The sequence below is a fragment of the Microtus ochrogaster genome, chromosome 10 (genome assembly GCF_000317375.1).
Source record: "Microtus ochrogaster isolate Prairie Vole_2 chromosome 10, MicOch1.0, whole genome shotgun sequence".
NCBI lineage: Eukaryota > Metazoa > Chordata > Mammalia > Rodentia > Cricetidae > Microtus > Microtus ochrogaster.
The window spans coordinates 12115791-12133550 of record NC_022016.1 but is presented as its reverse complement, the minus strand read 5'-3'; the positions used below and the strand labels follow the sequence as shown (position 1 = coordinate 12133550).

The 17760-nt window shown below is 39.5% G+C and overlaps 1 protein-coding gene across 1 annotated transcript in view; it reads left to right on the top strand.

Moving 5' to 3' along the window:
- The first annotated feature begins 815 nt into the window (after positions 1-815).
- The window catches only part of Rasef (RAS and EF-hand domain containing), a 59045-nt gene continuing 42100 nt past the window's right edge, over positions 816-17760 (top strand). Inside the window, exon 1 of the mRNA XM_005352657.3 lies at positions 816-1156. Coding sequence (XP_005352714.1) covers positions 816-1156 — 341 coding nt within the window. The remainder of the gene's footprint in view (positions 1157-17760) is intronic.

The window sequence follows — 17760 nt, the reverse complement described above, 5'->3', positions numbered from 1 at the left end:
TACACGCCTTTAATTACAGCACGCAGGAGACAGCGAAAGACAGATCTTTAAGAGTTCGAGGCCACCTGGTTTACAAAACGAGTTTCAGAACACCTAGGACTGTTAACAGAGAAACCCTAGGGAAAAAAAAAAGGATGCTATCTCTAAGTGATTTTTGGTATTAGTTTTTTTTTTTTTCTAAAGCCGAGGAGTCACTGAGTGACAATACTTGTTTCAATTTAGGCATATGGGAGATCAATGTTACAATGCCAACTTACAGAAAATTAGAGAAAGTCTTCTGATATTTTTTCTTTGATTTTTAAAAAGTAAAATTATATATAGGCAAAGTTATCACGTGTCTGGAATTAAGAGAATACAGTGCCATTAAGTTTAGCCAGTTTGAAATCTTATCCCTACCTGCCTTTTCCCCCTTTGTGAGTTAGCACTCCATATGCAATCAGGCACCATCCATATTTAGGGTACAGAAAATGAGAGTTTAAGTAAGAGACCTTTATGAGCTGGACAGAGTGCCCTTGGTTCCTGCTGTCTCCCAGAAGGACCGACCGTCCAGCTGCTGCAGATGAAAGCTTGGGAGCTAAGCTGCGACTTTGCTCCACCGTAGGGTGGAGCAGACCGGCTGGGAGGTGCCAAGTGGCACTCGGTGGCTCAGGGCACCAGTCGGGCGGTTGCAGCTGGAGGCAAGCGCCTTTCTCTGCCTGCGCCCCGCCTCATCCGGACATCCCCGCCCGCGGCAGGTGGGCAGGTGGCAGAACCGGCCTGACCTGCTCCACTGGCCGAGCCCTGGAGCTCAGAGCCTGGCGGTGGCCAGCGGCGCCATGGAGGGGTACGCGGACCCCGAGGAGCTGGCGCGGCTGCGCTCTGTCTTTGCCGCCTACGACACGAAGGGCTCCGGGCGCCTGGAGCGAGCGGAGTTCGGCGCGTTGTGCGCGGAGCTGCACGTGGCTGAAGCCGAAGCGGAGGCGGTGTTCCTGGGGCTCGACACCGACTGCGATGGTGCCATCACCTTCCCGGAGTTTGCGCGCGGCTTCCGCGGAGCGTTCGGCCGGGACAGTGCAGAGGCCCAGGGAGCCTGGGACGCGGCAGAGCCAGAGACCCCGGGCCCGGCGTGGCGGGACTTCCATGCGCGCCTCGGAGACGAGGCCCAACTCATTCCCAGGTGCGTGGTCCGACGAGCTCTGGAGGTGGGCGCTGTTCAACTGGGATACCCAATCTGTGAGCTGCTTTTTCTCTTCAACAACTGGCGGTGACTTTTCCAAAAAGGAAAAGAGATCTGCAGTTACCGGTAGGGAAGGACTATGCGGAGTGAGGTTAGCGCACTTCCTGCAAGGACTATTGCGGCTGACACCTGTAGCCTCTCTCCGGAGAAGCCAAGGCTGGCACACTCCTCGTGGCTCACCGTGGTCTGACGCGATCACTCACTGCTGCTTCCTCTGAGCGCCTAGCCTAGGCACTTTGCTAGGTTGACATCCTGTACAATAGTTGTGCATTTGTTGTTTGCTACTTGATACACGTACTCATTTATGTGTACGTCGCTGGTTTTATTTTAAGGCTCTCTTGGGAAGTAGGTTTGTCTGTTTCTGATTGAACAAGAAAAAATCCTAGAGATTTAAAAAATAAGGCCTCAAGAGCTTTGCCCAGTTAAAGACAGAAAACTGGTCAGAGGTCTTCTATGCTGAAAAATCCTTTTTATTCAGTAAGTAAAATGGCACAGTCACACCATGTATCCCCTGATTATACAGATAACTAAAGAATAACTTATTGTCAACTTATTAATTTTATTCTCAATGGAGGGAGGGGTACAGGGCGATTTTAGGATTAGACCTCCATACTCCTCTCGCTGCCTTTCTGCTTTTCACTGGAAGATTTTCTGCTTTGTGTTTATAGTTCAGTTGCAATTTCACTGAGCACTGGTTGCTGTTATTAAGACCCGAAAGCCTTCATGTTAGGTGGCAGTTTCTCTATCTAAGACAAGTATCAGAGAAAGCAAACAATCCTGGGAGGCATCAGGCTGCTTTAAATTGCCACACATCACATGCTTTGTCATCCTAGATTCTCCCTCCAGTTTTGAGTGACTCACTGAGACCTTATGTTGAGAAACTGGGTGTGAGGGCTAATCCCTTGGATCCATGTGGAGCCCCCCCTCCCCCCGCCCTCCGCGCAGTGTGTCAGCCAGGGAAGGAGAAAAATTTAAACCCTGTTGCTGTAGGCTACACCTTTGCTTTGAGCCATATTTCCAACTCATCTAGTATTTTTTTAAATTAACGACTTAAGAATGAAGTAAAGAGAGATACTGTATATGGGTATGATAATGCTCTCCTTTTCCTTAATAATTTCAGCAGCAGGTGTTTGACACTTATCCTCTCAATGATTATATTGACTTTTGTAGAATCAGTTGACAAGCTAGGACTTAATATAACTAGTGGATGATTACCACCGTATCTTTCCAAAGGCTGCCAAACGTTATTAAACATATCAGTGTCACCTGATAGACGTCTGTGCTAAGCCCTTCTTATGGAAGGTTAACAAGTACAATGTTTGCCTTTCTTGTGTCGTTCAAGTGAAAAAGAACCAAGCTGAGTTGAGTCACCTGATTGTTGCCATGGCAGCAATAAACTGTTTTGGTAAGTTCTTGAAGTGCTGGCACTCTACTTCCTCATACAGTTATTCACTTAAAAAAATTTCTTCCATGTGTACTTGATTAAAAAACACAACAAGACAACCCCCACAACTTTTTTTATTGATATTCTGCTGCACTAATACTGGCAAATTTATCTTACAAATGTTTTTGAAAACCTCACCAATGCCAAATACTATCTTAAGTACTGTTCCAAACCCCCGGGGAAAAAGGAAAGGAAGGTCAAAAAGCTTATAGAGGGTGCTAGTACCATTTCTTAGCTATTTCTTTAAATAATATTTAAAGACTGTGGGCTATTTGCAGGAAATCACAAATTGTTGACTGCTGTAAATGAGACTGTTCTTTGTTGTCTTTAGGATTTTTTAAAAAAGGATTCATTTTCTTTTTAATTATTCGTATCTGTGGATATGTGAACATGCATGCCGATCCCCTCAGAGACTTCAGGTGTGTTAGATACAGTTGTGAGCTGCCTGATGTGGGTGCTGGGAACCAAACTTCGTTCCTTTGGAAGAGCAGCCAGTGCTCTTAACTGTCGAGCCATATCTCCAGTCCCAAGGTCTTGAATTTTCTAACCTTTAAGAAAAATGGTATTTGTTCATTTTACTATGGGATATATTGGTGTCAATTTGATAGAAAATAGTTTTCTTTTGCAGGAATAATTAACATTCCCAGAGGAAGGAAGATGTGGCATTCAAGCTTGTTCCCAAATTGATTGATGCTCTATCATATTTGATGGTCTAGGGCCCCATGCCTGTCTTAAAAAGAAAATGTACTAGATACAAAAATGTTCTTCCTGTAGAGGTAAAACATAGTAGATATTTAGTGATTTTACATTTTCAAATGTTTTACATTTAAGCAAAATATTAAGTTTTTATAGATTTAAACTTCACAATCCACAATAATTTTGAAATTAGAGAAGAAATTAAACAGTACCATAAAGAAATGTAAATGGCTATTGTGATAAATGTTAAGACATGTATGAAATTGTTTTCCCTTAGGAAATTGAAGTCCGTTTCCCTTACATGCTGGAAGTTTGTGACCTGCAGCCTTATATATGGCGAATATAAAGATAGAATATGGTCTCATAGCAGTGAAACCAGAATAGGAAGCGAAGTGAAGCAAGCACTAATGAAATAGAATTCAGTAAGGGAAGTGGTGCTGGGTCAAGGGAAATTCTAGAGATAGTTAGAGAAATGGCTGGAATGTGATGTCTGGGTATAGAGCAGACTTATGATGTAGCGTAGAAAATTCCTAGAGCCTGGGTCACTATACCGGTGAAAGGAGTTTTGCTGGCTGAGTTTTTTAGCTCTTACATTTGTAAAGACCAGTCATCCCAGACTGGTTTTCACCATTCTTTGAGTAGATTCCACCACTGCCTTTAAAAGTTCTTGGTAATATTGGTCAATACTGAATGAAATAGACACCTCAGGAAGATTCTGGGTTCTTGTCTCCCAGAAAAAGGAATTGATCAGAGATAGGTAGATAGTAGCAGACACGGAAACAGTTCATTAGACAAACATACACTTCCAAAGGAGGAAGTAAGGCAGAACAGAAAAAAAAAAGTTTAAAAGCTCAATGATCATTATGTAAAGAATTGAACCTTTTGTCTTAGATTTTCTGGGCTTTGGGAATCATTAGCACAGGTTAGATTTTCTTGTTCACGCTGCTACATGTTTTTTTTTCTTTGACTGATTCTTTGACAAATTCATACATTTATATAATACTCTCTAGTCCCACAATTCTCTCTGATCTCTCTTGTCCTACCACCACCATCATCTTTCCGTTCTAACAAGTCTCCATACCACTTTTAGGTATTTATTTTTGCTTTGTGATCCACTCAGTTTCACCAGGGTTGCTTGTGAGAATACATGTGATGCTATGGCCTTTGTTAGAGCTTTGGCTCGCTATGATAAAAACTAAAAGTAACTTGGGGAGGAAAGAGTTCATTTCGTCATATACTTCTTAGGTTACAGCCCATAACTGAGGCAAGTCAGGGAAGGAGCTAGAGGCAGGAGCCTGGAGGCAGAAACTGAAGCAGAAGCCATGGAAGAGTGTTGCTTATTGGCTCATTCTACTGGCTTGTTCATCCTTTTTTGTCTTGTATATCTCAGACCTAGGGTATCACCCTCCACAGTGGGCTGGATCTTCCCATATCAATCAGCAGTTAAGAAAATGCCCTGCATACCTGCCTATAAGCCAGACTATGGAAGCATTTTCTTCTGTGATTCCTTCTCTTTGGTTAGCTCTAGATTGTGTCAAGTTGACAAATACAAAAATCAACTTACCAACCAACCAACCAACCAAACAAACAAACAAATAACAACTACCCCAAACCAAACCAAAAGAAACAAAAATCACCTACCAGGACAGCTCTCCACCCGCGCATGAATAACTCACCAGTGACGATATCACTGAGTACAATTACGTCTTGTCTCCCATTGCTCACCTCCCTCCCCATAACACTCAAATGCCATTGGCTTCCATGGTCAGAGTGAAGACCTATAAGCCCCCTTGTGTCCCTGTGCATGCATACTTACTGTTCCAGTATTGTGTTTGAACTATGCAGACAGTCACAGCTGCTGTGAATTTGAGTGCCACAACCATGTCATGTCCACAAAACACTACTTACTCTATGGCCCATTTTTCTATGGTTAAACCCTTATATTCTTTTGTCTTCTTTTAAGTGATATGAACTGAACTTAGCAAGGGGAAATGTTGGTATCTTGTTTAATATTGAGTTCTCAATGCTCAATTTTCTCAGCATCTTGACCAAGCATGAATTTACAATAACAACTAGTTACCACACGGAACAGTTTCTTTAATCAAGGCTGAGGACAACACTATCCTGTGGATATAAAAATAAAGATTTGAGAAATAGTTTGACAATATGTCCATTTAACAAAATGTATTTGTAACTTTGGTGGTTTGATTAAGTTTTTTTTTTTTTTTTCCGAGACAGGGTTTCTCTGTGGTTTTGGAGCCTGTCCTGGAACTAGCTCTTGTAGACCAGGCTGGCCTCAAACTCACAGAGATCCGCCTGCCTCTGCCTCCCAAGTGCTGGGATTAAAGGCGTGCGCCACCACTGCCCGGCCTGGTGGTTTGATTAAGATGTCCATGGTTATCTTGGCATCTGAGTACTTGTCTCTCAGTTGGTTGTGACAGTTAAGGAAGTATGGCTTGGTTGGAAAAGGTGTGTCATTGGAGGCAAGTTTTGAGAGTTTGAAGATCATCCTATTTTGAGTTTACTGTGGAGACTTCCTGCTTGGGTTTTAAGATGTGAGATTTTAGCAGGTTGTTACAACTGACTTGCCCACATCCTCTGCTCTGACATCATGAACTCTAACCCCATGAAACCACATGCACAAATAAACTCTTCCATCTATTAAAAGCCTTGGTCATGTGTTCTATTACAGCAATAGAAAAAGTAACAGAAATGAGTCAGGACTTTATTTAGGAAAGGAGGAGGGCAATTCTTAGGAAGAGAGGGAGGAAGATAATTGTATTTGTTACTTTTCTATTACAAAGATCAAGCACCATGACTAAGGTAACTTACAGAAGAAAGTGTAACCTGGACCAGCAGGTTATTCTTCAGGAACAAGTTGCTAAGGCAGAGGGCTGGGAATGAGAGAATAAAGAAGATGGGGAAGTTGTGACCCAAGATCTTGCATAAGTTGATCACTTATACCAATCTAGTTTATTAAGAAATAAAGAAAAGAAAACCAGCCTATAAATCACAATCCCAGAGTAACTAGAAAGCAAGCAGGACCCTAAGAGAGATATACATGTATCTAATCTACATGGGAAGTAGTAAAAGACAAGATTTCCTGAGTAAATTGGAAGCATGTGGATCATGGGAAAGGGTGAAAGGGGAAGCAGGGAGGAAAGGAGAGAAAAATGTATAGCTCAATAAAATCAATAAAATATAAAGAAAAAAGAGATATAGCATATTCTATACAGTTTAAAGGGGAAAATGGAACAGACTCACATAAGCTAATCAAGCAACACTTTACAAACGGAACACAGAATCTCAAGTGTGTCACCAAATCAGAAGCACAATGACTTTGTAACTGATAACTTTATCCTCATCCAGGGGAAAATTCAGGTTCCCAGGAACCAATACCTTTACTGCTTCGAGGCCCTGGCCCCAGCCCTGTTCTAGACCTTTCCAAGTCTGCACCTATGCAAGGGAGCAGAACTAGTGTTCTCTTTGTTCTTACCAAGGCCTCTGAGAAAGTCTTGGATCAGTCTGTCTCCCAACAGAAGGGAATATTTGGTTCTAGAGGGATAAAAGTCTATCATGGCTGCAAAGCATGACAGCAAGCAACAGACACGGTAGCTAGAGAAAAAACTGAGATCCCATGTCTTAAACCAACCAGAAAAAGGACAACTTAGGATGGTGGGTAGACTTGAAACTGCAAAGCTTGTCTTCGGTGACATACTTTCTCCAACAAGATCACATCTTTTAAACCTTCTCAAACTGTACTTCCAACTGTGGATCAATCATTCAAATAGATGATCCTTATCATTAAAACCATTACTCAGAACAACAGAAGTAGGTTCACCCCTAGTGTCTATTACCTCTCCAGCCATAGGCCTTTGACCATGTACACAGCTGTTATATATGTGGATATAGACATGGAGCCTTTCCAAAGTGTCGCTAATATATTTAGTGAGAATACTAATTTTCCTTCTGCCAATGGGTTATCAGTGGTTGATAGCTTCTTTGTTAGGAATTGGACCCTGTGCCCACTTAATACTTTCAATACTGGGAGCCAGTCTAGATTGACCCTTGTGCAGGTCCTGTGCATGATGCCACAGTCACTGAGTTCATATGTGCGTTGGTCCTGTTTTGTCCAGATGACACTGTTTGCTTGGCTCATACTCCTGATTCATACTATCTTTCTGCCTCCTATTCTTTATAGATCCTTATATTTCTTTATACATCTCTTTGAAGGGAGAGATTCGATGAAACTATTCCATTTAGGACTGCATGTTTCAAAGTTGCTCACTCTGTACATGGGCTTGTTGTGGTTCTGTGTGTTAATGCTCATTGACTATAAGAAGAAACTTCTCTGGTGTGGTTTGAGTAAAGCACTGGTTTATGTGTCTAGCAGTGTGCCATTAGGAGTCATCTTATTGCTATGTTCTGTAATGGAGTAATTGAAGTAGTAGGCTTTCCACTAGGCTCCAGTTATTTATCAAAGTTTCAGATTCTTGGCCATTTTAGCAATGTCAGGTATGGGTTTCCTTTTATGGAGTGGGCTTTAAGTCTAATTTAAAAAATGATTGTGCCACTATAGTACCAGTAATTCTTACAGGAAGGTTACTGCTGTAGGTCACAGGACTTGTAGCTGGGTGATACTGATAATTAGCATTTTTTTTTTTCAGTATCATGTGGTATGTTGTTGTACCATAAATGCTAGTCAGTACGAGTGATGCTTCTAGTTAGGCTCCAGTTTGAGTCCATGTCTCTGTACATATTTATAGTTATTGTCTTATAATAATTGTTCTGGAAATAATAATTATCTAGAAATTGCTTTTCTCAGAGAATATTTCAGTGAGGTTGCTTATTTCTGGAGGAGACATGTTGTCTTGTTTATTCATGTTTGACTTTTCTGTGATGGGTGGGTCTTAACTTAGAATTTGGTTACTGATAGTGTTCTTTGGTCTGGATGTCTAGTCTTACATTTGTTGAGGGCTTGTTTAGCTTCTTGTTTGCTGTTACTCCATATTATTAATTTATGGTCCAACAAAACTGTGCTTGTTGTTCATCCTCCTGGCCACTGTGTATTGGTGTGGGAATGGGGTGTCAGAAGTAGTCTCAGAATGGTTAGGGACAGGTACAAAATCTTAGCAGCCTGTGGGTTTAGAACATTTCTCTAAATATCTTCAAAAATTTCTGTGAGGCTTATCAGATTTTGTGGGTGATTCTGAATTTCATGATCTAGCTTCATGAAATGCTGATTCAGGTCAGGTGGTTGACAGGAGAACCTGCATTGGACTTTCTGATTCTCAGGAAACGAGAGACTTCAACCAGATTTCAAGATGAAGAGCTCTCTTTTTCGTTCCCATGTCTCAATATTATCTCCTGTTTTTCTGTTCTACAGCAGCCTAAGGCTGTGTCTGTATACTTCTGTAACCAGAATACTCAAACAGTGACTATCTAAAAGAAGATCACACAATAAGAAATCATGTTAGTTATTTAAATTCAAAACGCTGTATTCTAAAAACCTGCAGGTGTTTGAATAACAATGAAAATATAAGATTTTGCTGCCTATTTTCTTTTTTTTAAGGTGAAGATAGATTGAAGGAAGGAGGTGTTGGGTTTTGGCTGCTTAGTCATGGCAAGCAGAAAACCATGGCTCAAGAGGTGTCATCCAGTGTGGCCTTCACCCATACACTACTACATATGTGGCCTGCTTTCTGTGGATGCCACTCCAGGCATAAAACCTTTATGTCTGGAGTCTCTCTCTTTCTGTGTATGTGCCCACTTCAGGAAAGAGTTGACTCATGTCACAGGAGCGTGCATTCATGCATTACATCAGAGTGGTCTTGAAAATTTGTTACAGACTCATCTGAGGCTTGAAGTTAGGCTTACAAACAGCATTCGGTTGGTTCTGAGTGAAAACGTGAGGGTTTTATGTTAATGTGAAAGGACCTTTCTCTTGCAAGGGTAAAGTGAGCTGATTTTAGGTTAAAGGTTGCAAACTTGTTACTGAGGTTGATATAGTGGCTAAAATTAAAATAGGAGCCTTCGAAGTGACAGTCTATTGGATCATGTTCAACAAAAACTGATGCTTGATTTCTGTTCCTGTACTTAATGTAACCATGCCCTGAGAAGCTAGTGAATTTGTTTCTGTATACTTGCCACAGACAACATGAAGTGATGTACACTGCTTTAATACTGGAATCTTTAATGAGAAACAGAACCTATGTATGAGTAAATATATACTTGTCTACATATCCTGTTTTGGAGCCTGGCTGATTTTAAAGAATTTACTTCTTATGGAGACAGGTCCAAACTGGTTGGGTCTAGGTGGAAATCTGAAGAACCAGAAGGAGACTCTGGGAGGAATGAAGATCAACAGTGTGATTTTGTTTTTTCTGGAGGTCAGTGTTATGTGTTCAAGCCTTTGGCTGCCTGGTTGAGGTCCACCTCCCCACCACTGGGACAGAATCTGGTTTGTCTAAAGCCTTCTTCTCATGCAGTGCAGAAATAATGTTTACTTGCAGTCACTGTGTCAAGATACTGAAAATGAGGATAGCTAATACATCTTAAATTATATGATTTTATTACAATATTATTTTCTAATCTGACTAATTGCTTTTCTTATTATAGGTAGTTTTATAAAATGGTTCTCTTCAAAATGATTCTTAGAAGAATGTTATTCCTGACATATATAAAGATATCCAAGGTAGTGCAGGTGTAAGTTGTCCCAGGTTCTCAAGACTGAGGCATTTTAGCCATGTGAATTCTGGAGGTCCTTCCCCATGTTTGTATCTCCTTCTCTGTTGAGGAAGAGTGTCTTCTTCAGTGTGATCCTGTTCTGCTGTGCTGTTTTAATAGTATTTCTGGCTATATTAATAGCTACATATTTAAGATTATTATTTTTACTATGGTTATTAAATTAAAATTTGAAGACATTAATAGTCGATGGCTTTCTCTAGATAGGATAGATTTTGGCTAAGAGAGCATTCCTGTTGAAGTCTAATTAAAGAAGGACTGAGCATGCTTTTTGCTCTTTTTCTCTTTTGGTCTGAAAACCAGTGGTGACATGTACATGTATGGGGATGTAATTGGGAGTTTTTCTCCCTCCTGCCACTTCCCATGTGACCACTCAGAGGCTAATATTACTTATAAATGCTTGGTTGATGGCTCAGGCTTATTAGCTAGCCTTTTTATTAATCTGTGTATCACCACAAGGTGGTGCTCCATCTTGTTCCTTATGTATCTCACTTGATTCTACCCTGCTGTAGGATTTCTCGCTTGGCTCTGTCCTGCCTTGCCATAGGCGAAAGCAGCTTTATTTATCAGACAGTGAGAGAAACACATATTCACAGTGTACAGAAACACATCCAAAATCATTTCCCCCTTTCTGTTTAATCAAAAAGGAAGGCCTTACCTTTAACTTCATATAATTATATACAACAAAATAGTTATGAAGTAAGAATCAGTTACAATATTTAATCTGTATTTGACAAAATTAAAGAAAATGCTGTTACTTATCCTATCTTTGTGAGTCTAAAGTTTCATATCTAATTTATCTTTTGTCATAACTAAGGAAAACTATAATTATAACTGTCTCACCTTTAACTCCATCAAAAATTCCAGAAGGATATAATATTGTTGAAATAGGAGCACTGGGGCTGTGTCCTGCCACCCAGCCGCCCACATGGCTAGCTTATGCCCCAAAATAATTACACGGAAACTGTATTCTTTTAAACACTGCTTGGCCCATTAGTTCTAGCCTCTTCTCGGCTAACTCTCACACCTGGACTAACCCATTTCTAATAATTTGTGTAGCCCACGAGGTGGCTTACCAGGGAAGATCTTAACCTGCATCTGTCTGGAGTGGGAGAACCATGGCGACTCCTTGACTCAGCTTCTTTCTCCCAGCATTCTGTTCTGTTCACTCCACCTACCTAATTTTATGTCCTATTAAAGGGCCAAGGCAGTCTCTTTATTTAACCAATGAAATTAACACAAGCCAGAAGACTCTCCCCCATCATAATATTAGGTGAGTAAACAGGAAGTGCATTGCAAGCAACTTTCAAAACTCTAGAAATGGCAGAAACATCTGGCTGCCTGGACAGTCATCTAAAGTTCTTCTGTCACATTGGGGCATCCATTTTCAGCCTATAGGCCCATAGTATCTGGCAGACTTTTTAGTGAAGCAGGAAATTCGAAGGATTGTCCAATCTATATTCACAAAGATTGTGAATCTCTTTCCTCTGTGTTCTGCAGAATGTCTGGGAATCTATTCTGTGAAGTAGGAACCTGAAGGACCATCCTGTTTATTTTGGCAAAGTTTAGAAGTCATTTTTCTGTAGGTCCTGCATGTCCAGTTTATGCAGCATACTGTCAAGAAGTCCAGGCAAAATCAATTTCTTGCCCAAATGGGCTAACCTTGCCACATTAAAGGCAAACTCTATATGGAGTTTTTTCAATGCCCATTATCTTTGAAGTTATCGGTGCTTCCAGGTGTAGACATGTCTCTTTTGAGAAAAGTATAAGTTTTTAAAACATTTTAAATGCTATATTCTGTAGGTCTTTGAAGTGCTTGAATATTACCTACTTAACTAAAATATATCTTTATATGTTGAGAAAATGTAACTAATTCTTATAGATGACTATTAATCTGTATTTTTCATTATGCATCACATTTTAAATGAGCTATATAAACAAAAATACCTTAAACAATAGTAGAAATATACATACAGTATAACAAAATTGACTTTAAATTTGTATCACTAAACTAAAATCCATACCAATGTAAAATATTTTGGATTAACAGTTTTTTTAATAAAAGTAGATTCAATAATCTGCTCCTTTTTATCATAATAGTCTACCTCCCATAATTTCTTTATCATGGGGACTCATGTTTGCCAGTACAAAAATCCTTGCTTCCCTTCAAAGTCCGTTTTTGGTAAATATTTTTATTCATTTTAACTTCTGTAAGACAAGACTGGTTTAAGAAAATGTCTTTATTTATTGTTCTTACACTTATCATACTTAGATTCTTCTAAATTGTTGCCACATTGGGTTAATTCTATTCTGTTATGGAATATCACTGAATATAAGTTAAATCAAGAAAAATATAGGAGGCTCATCAAAACATTGGTTGAGGTGTATTTAACTTTAATGACTGAGTTTCAGAATTAAATTGCATCAACCATCTTTTCTCATCAGTATGCTTAATTCCTTGCTGTTCATTTATTTACAGTTTACTTGAGATTTTAAAATTGATCAATGCTTTCCAAGTAATTTTGGAAAAATGTAATACAGGTTAGAAGACTTTACAGAAATAGATGCTATCCGAGTTTGTTTACTGCCTTATTTTTCAAAGATGTAAATAGCTTGAACAAGTGACTAAAAGGGTCACATTTTGATCCTGTTATTGTGTGTGAAGAGTGAAGTGTGTGTAAAGCTTTGGTGGTGGAAGATGCATTCAAGTCTGGCTGAGCTCTATTGCATATGCTGGACACTGTTATCTGTGATGTCAGAAGTCTCCAGTGCCTCCGCTAAACCTGTATCATATTTCCTTCAGCTCTTTCTACTTTACTGTTTTCATTGGCAATCAACCCAGTACTAAATGTCAGTGGTTTGAATAGAAAGTCATTTACAATTTGAATTCTTCCTATTTGAGTGAATCTAGTAAATTTTCTCATCTTCCAGTAACTTTGCATATTAAAGCATTTGACAGAATGATAGCCAGATAAGTACTTAGCTATTCAAAAGATGCTGCAGCACATCTTGAGTTTTAACTGCCAGAGATGTAATTGGGCAGGGGATCCTGGGTCAGACATGGTTTAATACTTAGGTGAGATCTTCCTTGGATCATATAGCAAAGAAAAAGAGTCATAGAAGTCAAACTTCCTGGAATGACTTGTTGGGTCAAGTTGGTCCTTTTTAGACTCATTTTTATTTCTGCTTCAACCAGGATTATGTGAAGATGGTATACTGGCTGATTTTGTGTGTCAACTTGAAACAAGCTAGAGTTATCAAAGGAAGGAGCCATTGAAGCATTGCCTCCATGAGATTCAGCTGTGATCAATAGGGAAAGGCCTAGCCCATGGTGGGTGCTGTCATTTCTGGGCTGCTGGTCCTGGGTTTTATAAAAATTTGGGCTAAACAAGCCATAGGAAGCAAGCTAGTAGACAGCACCCATCATAGTCTTTGCAACAGCTCCTGCCTCCTGCTTGAGTTCCTGTCCTGATTTCCTTCAGTGATGAACAGCAATGTGGAAGTGTAAGCTTTTTCTCCCCATCTTGCTTTTTGGTCATCTTTTTTTTTTTCAGCAATAAAATTCCTAACTAAGACAATGAAGTAGTTAAATGACTATTCTTATTATAGAATCTCTCCCATTGTTTCTTTCAGTGGCTTCTGGTACTCATAGAACTATTCTCCATCCCTTTTTTATGAAGTTCATTTTGACCCATGTGCTTTGGGTCGTTCTATCTTCATTCCTTATTTGATGCTGAAGGATTAACATCTCCCCTGCCCTTGCTAAAGCATTGGCCTCCTACTTTTACCTAAAGGGATGAGGTATTTTTTTCTTGCTGTGATGTAAAGACCTAGGTCCTATGTAGAGAGTAACAATCTAGAGCCAGAAAGTCCAAGTTGGAAACTATTTTTTGCTTTATTTTTGAGACTATATCATATAAAATCCAGTCTGACTCCCAATTAGTTATATAGCCCAAGATGCCTTGACTTTATGATCTTCCTATTTGTACCTCCTGAGTGCTGGGATTATTGGTGTGTGCTACCACATCCAGTTTATATGGTGCTGAGGATTGAACCCATGACTTTGTACACCTTCCACAAGTCCCTGACATAAAGAAGTAGGGTAGATGAGGATTAAGGCCATTCTGATACAATAGTTGATTTTGTAACATACACATTTCCTACCAGTGGTATATATTTTTCATCATTAATTTATGTATATATCTCACTATAAATTATTCTTAGAACTTTATATAAAGCATGAATCAGAAAATAACTCAAGAGAATTCATGTCACTATAATTTGTTCCCATTTTAGACATTTATAGGAAGTGAAGGACCTGTTGAAACTTCTGCAACTGAATGTTTCACTGTTGTGCAATTAGCTGGGAAATAAGGACTCTAGAGAATGATTTCTCTGACAGAGTCCTACCACATAGTATGTCTTTATATTTTGTACCTTAATAGTTTAAATGATACAAGTAAAAACATGAATTGTCCTTTTGTACATTGAAATTCCTCGGGAGGACCTCAGAGAAAAGATTTTTGTGGTTGTATACTATTCTCTAATAATGTGAATTGTTCTTACACCCAGTGTTTGTCCTGATCTCTAATCGGTAGGATATTAGTGGTTAATTTTGAAGTCTCTAACACAAAATAGAATATCAATTTTGCCATTATTCTCTGTGTCCTTGGTTTCTATAGAATGTCCAGGCATTTGTAGTATGAAGCACCACACTTAGTTAGTTTGTTTATTTATTTATTTATTTATTTATTTAGGTTGTTTTTTTTTTTTCGAGACAGGGTTTCTCTGTGGTTTTGGAGCCTGTTCTGGAACTAGCTCTGTAGATCAGGCTGGTCTCGAACTCACAGAGATCCGCCTGCCTCTGCCTCCCGAGTGCTGGGATTAAAGGCGTGCGCCACCACCGCCCGGCCCACACTTAGTTTAAACAGCAGGAAATCCTCATGATTGTAGATTCTAGAAACCTAACACCAGGGAAACAGTAGGGTTAGTTTGTCCTAGGCCTTTTTTTCTGGGCTTGCAGTTGCCATCTTCTCTTAAATCTTCACCTGGTCCTTTATATATGTCACTGTTTAAATAGTTTCTTTCTGTAAGATTATTAGTAAGACTGGATTAGAACTCACTACAATGCTTTCATTAAAGCATTAATTCCTTCTTTAAAGACTCAAGTGTAATTAGCTAGTTTCTGAGTTCCTGGTGGTAGAGTTTTAATACATGAATTTGGGGCATTGCAACCATGATTTATCTTATAAAAGACCTTTATCTTTATCTGAATTGTAAAATAAGTTAATAGAAATACTTTCTGAGGTTGTTGTGAACATTTCAAAAGAGGTTGTACATAAGTTTGGTCACAATACTTTGTGTTATGGTGAGTAGGCATAAAGAGAACCACTTCTTCTACACCATAACTGAAGCTTCTCTTGATCGATGGGTTGCAGCCTTTGACATTATTCAACAGATACGATGCAGTTTTGCTTTCCTTCTGGCACCATGGGAGACTTTCTGCTATTATCACAACATGTAGCTGTGTGGTACAGTAGCAGAGTAGCTTTTTTTTTTCAAAGCAAAGAACAATTATTCTAATTCTTCCTGCTTGCCTTCCTACCTTGCTGTACTACTGCCTGTTGTAGATAATGGTGGCTTTGTAGAAAGAAAGCTGAGATCAATTATCCCATAGATAAGCTTCATTAGAAGAATTACAGCATCACAGTCTATAGTGGACAGGCAAACATTCAGGTCCAGATAAGAACTTATTATGGGAGACAGTTGTCAAAATCATGTTTATGGGATCCTGAAAGGACAGAGCCTTATTTTCTCCTAGGTTCTGAAAGACAAGAATGACAGTACAATGGGATCTTGAAAGGAAAGGTAGACCTTCAGGTCTAAAGAACAAAAGAGGATTTCTTGCTCTCACAGGCTTTCAAGGGCAGGTGAAGATGTGGCTAAGTTCCATACCATTTAACCCAACCTAGATGAAAAAGTCACAAGGCACTGATGAAGTAAAGTAATAATGCAAGCTTGTCTTTGGTCATGGAGCAGATGATCTTCAGCTGCCTGAGGAAAAAGTGAACTCTACGAGGCCTGTAAGGTCACTAAACCTTCTCAAACCTGTCTGGAGAGAGAGTCTGTAACCTGACCCATCCTTCCTTCCTGTCTCCCATCAACCTTTGGTCTTTGTCCTTCTTTTATTTAATTTTAACTAAAATAATAATAATAATTTATAATTTAGCTAGAATGGCCTTGACTGAACTCATGATCATCCTGCATTAACTTACAAAGTTCTTCTTCTGTGATCACCAGGCATGCATGGGGTGCATAGACATGCATGAGAGCAAAACATTCTCTCATAATACATAAAATAATAAATAATTACATTGAAAACAAACATGAAAACAGACTGTCCTTGAGAAACTCTAGGCAAAATGAATGGAGAAGATGGTGTGAGTTCTATGTTCAGGGTGTTTGAATCATCTGTGGTCATCACACTGTTGTCCATACATAGGTGCTGTGGATGGCTGTGAGAAGATTGTGAGCTTCCTGGTTGCTTGTCCTGCCCACTAGCATTTTCAGTGCAAGGCATGCACATCAAGAGTCATCTCTCCATAATAGGGTCTGGACACAGTGGATCTTTTGCACTGTTGAAGAAGTGACTACCAAATCACAGTGGAAGATCACCAAGTATAAGAAATTACCAAGTTCTGCTGTTGATTATTCCATAATGCACTGTGTATGAAAGAATATAGCTTTTTTGTTTTTTGAATACTGTCTATCCATAGCATTTTTAAGTCTGATAAAAACTGATAATTCTTTTATGCTGGTGTTGTGGTAAGTTATTTCAGACTGAAGGAATTATCTATTTTTCAAATCTCTGGTGTATCTTTTAGGTGTATATGTATATATTATTTCATTTAAAAAAATCCCTGCTACTTTCATCTGCTTTCACAGCCATAGATCATGTAAAATTACAACACACCTTGCTGTATAGTGCAATAAGAAGGAAGGATAGATTGCATTGTCCCGGATGACCCATGTCAAAGAACACCAGCACACAGTCCATGTTTTGAGAAAAATGTTGGTGCTGGTAGAAAGCTGAGTGATTAATAAATCCACACAGAGTATGTGTCTTTGTTAGGGTTACTATTGCTGTGATGAAATTTCATGACCAAAGGCAACTCAGGGAAGAAAGGATTTATTTCCCTAACAGTTCCGTATAATAATTTATCATCAAAAGCAGTGAGGACAGGACCTCAAGCAGTGCTGAAATGTGGTGGAAGGAGCTGATGCAGAGGTTATGGAGAGGTGCTGCTTACTGGCTATGACTTGCTCAGTCTTCTTTCTTACAGAACCCAGGCCCACCTGAAAGTTGACAAAATCTCCCAGGCTAACTCCTCAATGGGCTTGGCCCTCCCATATAAATCACTAAAAAAGGGCTTTAAGGTTTTCCTACAGTCTGAATGTACCCAATCATTTTCTCAGTTGAGGGCTTTTGCTCTCTAGTGACTCTAGCTGGTATCAACTTGATATAAAACAGTATGTGTTTCTATAAAGATATAAAGGGGGATTTACTTGAAAGCTACACTCATTTCCACTTAGGTCATTAGCTGATACTTTCTGAGGCTGGAATGCCACTAACTATCCAAACATTTCTTCTCTTAGGTAA